At 42.7% G+C, this 8,137-nt stretch overlaps 1 protein-coding gene across 2 annotated transcripts in view; it reads left to right on the forward strand.

Annotated features, from left to right (window-relative positions):
- The window catches only part of TXLNB (taxilin beta), a 43,898-nt gene extending 36,882 nt beyond the window's left edge, over window positions 1-7,016 (forward strand). For both annotated transcript variants that reach the window (XM_023633170.2, XM_023633171.2), the window contains 2 exons: window positions 2,237-2,332; window positions 3,574-7,016. In XM_023633170.2, the coding sequence (XP_023488938.2) occupies window positions 2,237-2,332; window positions 3,574-4,347 (870 nt within the window). In that variant the 3' untranslated portion in view covers window positions 4,348-7,016. The remainder of the gene's footprint in view (window positions 1-2,236; window positions 2,333-3,573) is intronic.
- Window positions 7,017-8,137: the final 1,121 nt, after the last annotated feature.

The following is an 8,137-nucleotide window of genomic DNA, read 5'->3' on the forward strand; positions in this document are numbered from 1 at the left end:
TCCATGGATAGCTTTTTTTTTAAAAAAAAAAAAGACAAAAGCAAACACTCTAACATTATGTTGTTTATACCAAAATCAAAAAATGTCTAATCTTGTAAAGATTAAAAAAAGCTTTCATATAAATATGCAAGAGTAGAATATTAGAGTAGAAAATACCATTTCAAAGCATTCTTCCTCGATGAGAAGATATGTAGTATAACAGAACTGACAGAGCCTTGAATGAGAACATGGAAGCCTAAATTCAAATTCTGGGTGTGCTCATAATCATCAAGTCACATTGGACAATTCTCCTAACTTCCTTCAATTTCATTTTTCTTATCTATAAATCAAGACGCTGTTTCCCTTGCTGACTTCACAAGAGTGTGAAGTTCAAATAATTAATATATTTTAAATGAGTTTTAAACTTAAAATTCTTTTATAAATATAAGGTGCTAATGTCATTGTGGGATGTATTGTTTAAATCTTATTCAATTCAGTGTTTTCCCAAAACAAAATCACCATTAGAATTATGTTTCTGAACAAGCATTGGCATTAACCATTTTTAAGTGTAGAAAACATCTTTTTCAAAACATTTTCATAAAAAATGTGATAAATTTCACAACTAGTGAGCAAACTTAAGTAGGCCAACACTTGTTACATCCACCTTTTAAAATTTTTTAAATTATAGAGTTTTAAGATTGGAATAAATATTAGAGAAGGAAAATGTGTTTATTTCAAAATTACATAGTTTTAAGATAGAATAAATCCTTTTTTTGCTATTTTTTATTTTATTTATTTATTTTTATTGAGGTCACATTGGTTTATAACATATAAATGTCAAGTGTACATCATTATATTTGACTTCTGCTCAGACTACTTCGTGTTCACCACCAAAAGTCTACGTGCCTCTTTACCCCTTTCTGTCACATACCCACGTGCCTCTTTACCCCTTTCTGTCACATACCCACGTGCCTCTTTACCCCTTTCTGTCACATACCCACGTGCCTCTTTACCCCTTTCTGTCACATACCCACGTGCCTCTTTACCCCTTTCGCCCTTCACCCACCCATTCCTCTCGGGTGAGCACCAATCTGTTCTCCACAAATCTTAAAGAGAAATCAACCTTAAAGATTAAGATCAGGAGTTCTTAATCTGGGGTTCATTTACAGACTTTTAGTGGTAGATCCGAGAATTAGCAAAAAACTTTGATACGCATATTTGCATTTCTCTGAGAGAGGTCCCATCGATTTCATCAAATTCTTAAAGGGGTTGATGAGCCTAAAAAATTTATAAACTACTACCGTGGTTAAGAAATGATCCAAATTGAAAAACTGCTCGAGGCTCACCTAGCTTCCTCAGAGCGCCAGCCTTCGGCCTCCGAGGGCGCCAGCCTCGGGCAGGCAGCTTGGCACAAAGCGGCAGGGGCCGCAGGGCTGCTGCCTGATCACGCGCCCTGTGCTGCTCGCCGTCTGAGCCGAGAGGAGAGCCCGCCGCCAGGAACGTGGGCAGGCTCCAGTTCGAGAAAGACAGGCTGCACTTCGCCCACTAGTGTCCGCCCCACGCCCCCCACCCCACCCCACCCCACCCGACCCCAGCCGGGACCCGCGGCCGCCGCACACGGTGCGCTCAGTGGCGAGCGGCGACTCCAGGCCCACCCTGCCGCTTCCCTGAGCTTCTCTGAGCCTCAGTCCCGCTTGTTCAGCGGACGTGGAAGCAGAACCAGAGCCCCTTGTGGGCTCTCTCGAGGACGAAGTGAATAACGCGCGTCATCACATTCCGTGAGCCCCACCGCGCTCTACAAACGTAAGGACAGCGATAGCAAGCTGCTTCGTGGGGCTCCTCCTCAGATGCGCCCGAAATCACCAGCACCTGAATGGCTAAAAAGCCAGGCCACCTTTCTCACTGACACCTTTCTGTTCAATAAAGTACATTATCTAAATTGCAAGCTTATTCTTGGGACCCAATGAAGCTATTTTTATTTTAAATGAAAAAAATAGCAACAACAAAACAGCATGGCCCTAAGTGGTTCTTTTTTCCTGAATTGGCTCCAGTACAAATAAGTCTGTTCGCCACTGACCCAGATGATTCAGAAGTAAATCGCGACCCTCTCACTAGTCTTCAGTCCTTGACATCCAACTTGAGTTTGCTTCAGCAGCTGGTAACAAAAGGGCTTTTCTTGACATCACATATGGAACTAATCGCTTCTTTGATAGATTAACTCCTCAGGATTAATATTAAAACACTCTGATTTCTGTAGACGACTAAGAAAATGAAGAAGCTGGAAAAGGACACAGCCACGTGGAAAGCCCGGTTCGAGAACTGTAACAAAGCTCTGCTGGACATGATTGAAGAGGTGAGCAGCCTCGCCCCTCAGCTTGCCTGACCTGTCTAGTCAAAGTGCTCATCCTTAGAAAATAACCATAACCTAATAGCACAAATGATGACCTTCGAGAAAGAGCTGAATTTTTCTGGGATCTGATGTATGAAATTGTAATAAAAATAATTGAAGAAAAGTAATTGCAAAGTGGGTCCAGACTCTTAAAGAGCTTTGTGACCATAAACCACATGCCTCCTTGTCAATTCCAAAGCTGTCCCCAAAGCAGCAGCATGCCCGCTGGACTGTGAGGTCCTGAGAGGCTAATAAGCCTCTGACTTGTCTTTGAACTTCCCAGGGCCTGGCCTGTAACGGGTGCAGAATGAATGCGTTAGTTGATTTGAACATCCTGAGAGAAGGTACTGGCCCAAGCACCCAGGGTCTGTGCTATTTTATAGACAGTTATGGAGATACATCGTTTAATTCCTCCAACAGGTATTTAAATACTGATATTCTGACAGGTTCTGAGTAGGTTTGAGACCATAAAGGCAAAGATACACGGCCCTTGACCTGAGAAGGCTTACAGGTGGAGGTCTTTCCAGGTAAACAAGTGAAAAAAAATCTTAAAGGGCACCGAGCAGCATAAAGGTGGGGGTGAAGGAGTAAGATGAGTAGGAACGATTTCATGCACAAACTGACATTTCTAGAGAAAAGGAGAACGGAACACTTGGAGCAGCCAGCATCATGAATTAGTGTGTGGTGAGTTTCTCTGGTTATAATTACTGTTCTAACAATTCATCCCAAATTGCAACCAATTTCAAAGAGATGTGCTGATGATTCATCAACATAAATCAAACAGTTGCTAGATTAGCATATGGCAGTTTATCCAAAGAATGGATAAGGCATTGTTGGCAGCCAGGTCTCAGTCCATCTCATTCATTTTGCCACAAGCTTTTGCTTACGCTTTCTAAGCCTTAGAAGCAGAAAATTCATCTACTTTAAGATTTCAGAAACCCTGGACTGAAGCAAAGAGAAGCTTTGCCATCTTTCTTTTCTAAAGAAAAGAATACCGTGATTAAAATTCTACCAGAGTCTCACACACAACACAAAAAAAGAAGTAAAGTCCCTGACCAAGTGTCTGTGCAGCTGCCGCTCTGCGGCCAGGCCCCAGGGCCCGGTAGACAAATTCCCAGACAAATGGTTTTGCTTGTCTCCAGAGGGCATCCTGACGACTTTGCTTTTCATGTCATTTTCTGTGTGTGTATATTTTCAAACCACAGAAAGCACTGAGAGCTAAAGAATATGAGTGTTTCGTGATGAAAATCGGGAGGCTAGAGAATCTCTGTCGGGCTTTACAAGAAGAGAGAAATGAACTCTACAAAAAAATTCGAGAAGCAAAAACACCTGAGAAGGATGACCAAGGCCAGCACAGCTCCGACGAAGAGCCTGAGTCTGCTGTTTCTATGGGGGAAGAGGCTGATGCCGAGGAAGCCAACAGAGTTCACGATGCTGTGAAAAGTCTAGCCGCAGCCTTCAGGATAATTCATCATCCAGAGACGACCCTCAACCAGCCCCAAGAACTTCAGCCAGAATTTGGCTGTCCTCAAGGGAATGGCAACATGGCCCTCGAGGAGCTGGGACAGCCTCCTCTGAGCCCTTTATGCCATTCAGAGAGTCCCCTGGCTCCGGTGAGTCCTCAGGCTGAGGCCAAAGGAGGCAGTGAGGCAGAATCTCCCTCCAGGGCCAGTAATCGCCCTGCAGAGTCAGGATCAGAGGCCCAAGGCGAGGATGTCCCAGCTGGAGCACAGGCTGATCAGCAGCTACAGGCAGGAACTTCCAGTCAGGCACCCCAGTCCCCAGTCGAGGCTTCCCTAAAAGTCATGGAGGCACAGGGTCCTGCTCCAACCCCCCGGGCAGGTGAGCAAATTCCAGCGGGGGTGCGCGATCATGAGGCCAGCAGGCAGCCCCCAGCAGCAGCAGGAGCAGCAGAGGGACTGTCAGCTGGGCCCCAGCTACCCGCAGGGGCAGACAGCCACCTGGAAGGAGTGGACTAAGCCTCATCGCGCCCTCAGGGGCTGTTCTCCCTGACTTCACATCCTTCCTAACAGGTTGTCTTCTGAAAGAGGCATTAAGGGCTAGGGATGTCTAATCGAAGAGACTCAATTAGAATCAAGACATTTTTAAATGTTATGCAGAGCACATTCAGCCTTTGCTATTTGTTCTCAGTATATAATTGATTTGGAGCTTTTCTATTTAATACTGGTTGATAGCATAATTTTCCCAAATGGTAACAAAGCATATGAGTAGCAAATTTATATTAATTTGCCAGTAAGATGGTACTTAATTCAATTTCTTAATCAACAGTAAGATTTGGTGTTTTAAGACTTCCACTACAATATATGACTAGTGAAAATGTGGTGTTCTATTCATTTTCATATATAATTTAATAAGTACCATAATAAGTAATGGATTTCAAGGTTCCACTTAAACATTATATACATAATATATACATATATGTGTATGTGTATATATATATATATATATATATGCGTGAATATATGTGTGTAAATATATACATATATACCCATGTGTATATTTTATACACAAACATATATTCATTATGCATACATTTCTCTCATCCCTTTTTGGATTTCTCTCATGCAAAATATTTAGATGCTAATCAAAAAAATGATCTCTTACTTGCCCCTGGTACTACAGTAGGCTAATGCTCAGTGAATCAGCATAGGTTCAGAACACAAGTATTTAGGCCATGTAATGTTAGGCAAAAATAAGTAACCCAATGGTAGGTCAATAACTTCAACCAATTGATCAAATGACGGAACAGCGGTTGGGTTAGACTGCAGTCTGTGCTGAGCACATAGACACGAAGATGGCCACAGAAGCCCTAAACAGAAAGGGGACAATCTCAGCTGTAGACAGCTCACCTCTTCCAGCTGCTTCTCCTACACAACTCAGCCCGTTGCCTTGCAACCGAGCCCCTTGCGGCTTCCTGCAAGGGAAGGGTGGGAAGTGGAAAAGGGAGCTGGGGCATGCAAGGACTGAGAGGCCTCAGACTGGAAAGAGGCTATGCTCTTGCCCCCTGCCTCTTGTGCTACAGAGGTCTTGAGACAGCACTTTCCTTGGCCCAGAGACTCTTCAGTTCCCTCCTTGTCTGTCATCCACCACTTTCTCCAGAGGGTCCCTACCACCTCTTGCTGTCACTGCCTCAGTCTATATTCTCAAAGCATCTGCTCCTTTTCCCCAGCCCCCTCCTTTGCAGCAGGAAATTACACCCAGCCCTCATCTCAATTACTTCTAAGTAAAAGCTATTATTTTTCCAAAACAGAAATTTACACATGGTCTCAATATGAATGATGAGACTTATACACCAACACATTTTCTGCTTTGAGGAATTCTCTACAGCCAGAAGTACAAAGCAAAGGACAAATGGGTCCCTACTCAAAATGACTTGAAAAACAGGTGAGAATTCAGGAGAAGGCAAAAGCTAGGAACACCTGGGGCTGTCTGCAGGAGTGTTACATTATCAGGTCTTGACAAGAACCTCTAGGAGTCCTGACAGCATCAATTACTCTAAGGGGAGATTGCAACCAGGAAACAGGAAGGAAGGGAGGGAGGGAGGGAGGGAAAGGGAGAGAAGAAGGGAAGGAGGAGGGAAGAAAGAAAAACAGATCTAATCCAGGCCCACCTTGAAAGTGGAACTCAAGTAGAAAAATGGGTAAAAGCAAGATTCTCTGCTGCTCATCCGGGAAAGCATTCTCCAGTATCGCCTGTGGCTGTCTGCCGAGGTGCACGAAGAGCTTGGGGGCAGCAACTCAAAACTGCACACCAGTTGTTTGAAGTAGACAGTGACGTAGTAACAAAATGCTAGGCAGGAAAAAGGCTTATCACTATTTGAGAACCTGCGTGTTTTTAAAGGCTTAAAATATTATAATCACAGGGTATCCAGCCAAATTCAACATTACTGGAAATCTTCGAGATTTAAACATTCATTTAATTCAGAGCCAAATATTCACCATAACAATCCAGGAAGTTCTGCTTTCCACTGTTTACAGAGGCAACACTTCCGAGAATGGAGTAAGATTAGATAATCACAGGGAAGCCTCAGTCTGAGTGTTTAGCAAGAGAAACAGGCAGGAGAGGAGTCGGAATCCAGTAAATCAAATATTCTAATACCCAAAGTTCATTTTTTTCCATCCAAAAAGCTTTGTAGCAACACATTACTCACTACTGTGTATGTCTTAGGCAGAGTTTCAGATACAATAACTTGCCTGAAATTTGCAAAGCTTAATATAGGCTTTAGAAGAATTATTTTAATATTCAAAGAATGTTTTATTATAGTTCTTTGTGTTAGAATTTGGCCTTACTAATTATAACAATAACTCCTAAGACCTGGAAGAATAAAGCATTTCTGTTCTTTATCAAGTTCATGTAACTATTTCTAGTGATGCCAAGGCTGCTTTCCAGAAACGCTAGAGTGGGTGGCATTTTCAAAATTAAATAACTATAATTTATGTATCTATTAAAAGTTACTTCTCTTCTCCAATGCTCTAGCAGTGGTTTCAGGTTTTAAACTTTCATTTATATTTCTTTTTACTTCTGTTAACTTCTTTGTTTCAACCATACCGATCAAAGACTATGATTTTATTGTTGGTTGAATTTTTGGTCTCTGAGTAGAATATACATGGAGTGAACACTTTGAAAATCTTGGTGTGTTTGTGTGGTAGGGGAAAGAGAAAGAAGGAGTAAGGGAGAGAGAGAGAAGGTGACTGCCCAGAGCTAATGAGAGAGCAAAACCAGACTCTTCCGCGGAGCCAGAGCCGTCAGACAGTTCACAGGGCTCATGTTTCTCTTCAGGACCAGGCTCCCATGAGACTGTTTCCACAGGTTTCTCTGCCATGTGTCCTCTCAGAAAAACTCTGAGGAGTAAGGAGGGGGTGTAGAAGGTGGCAGCTCGTTTTTCTTCCTCTACCCAGTTCTTCTAACTGCTCCGAGAATCTTCTCTAACGAGACCCAAGGAGGCCCCGCTGTTCTCCCTGTGCTGGCTGCTCCTCCTGAGCCATCGTGATCCAGAAGTGCTTCTGGATCACAGCATCTCCTAGTGTGCTTGGAGAAGAGGACTGCCCAGCTAGAATGCAAAAAAAGTTAAATACTGCCCTGAAGGCTTTAGGAATACTGTTTTGCTCCTTTTGCACGGTGTAGATACACATGTTAAATAGCGCTTCTTTTTGAGATAATAAAAGCATTATGTGTTCATTGAAAACTGAGCCTGCTTTGCAGTAACACTAAGAGCTCATTAGGAGAGGATCATTTCAGGAATATCTGCTCAGGCCCTTCTCCTCTAACCAGGAGTTAAATCCAATATTTAGGAAAAATAAAAGTAATTTAAAATGTAAAGAATTCATTTAAAAGAAGATATGAAACAAAGATGATGACTCTGGTCTTTAAAATTTGTTCCCATCATAAACTGGCAAGTAGGATTCAGGAGGCAAGTGACTATAGGGTTACATTTTCACGAAGTTTAAATTCTTTCCATTCTCATAGTTTAGAACCTGCAAATTAAAGTTATCGTTACGTCAACCATGAGAGCATTCCATTAGAATAGAAGCATCCATAAATGATAGTATGAAGATTTTTCTCAACCCTGTTGTGTCTTCAATACCCAAAGTGAAGTCTCCTTGGCGATAGCCCCTGACCCAAGTTCTGCAAATGCTGGTGCTGCGTGTGTGCGAATGTGCACACACGTAAACACACACATAAAACTGTGACAGATTTACTTCTGTTCCTGTAGGTGAGTCTTTACACCTGTATTTTCAAAGGATACTT

Source organism: Equus caballus, chromosome 31, assembly GCF_041296265.1.
Source record: "Equus caballus isolate H_3958 breed thoroughbred chromosome 31, TB-T2T, whole genome shotgun sequence".
NCBI lineage: Eukaryota > Metazoa > Chordata > Mammalia > Perissodactyla > Equidae > Equus > Equus caballus.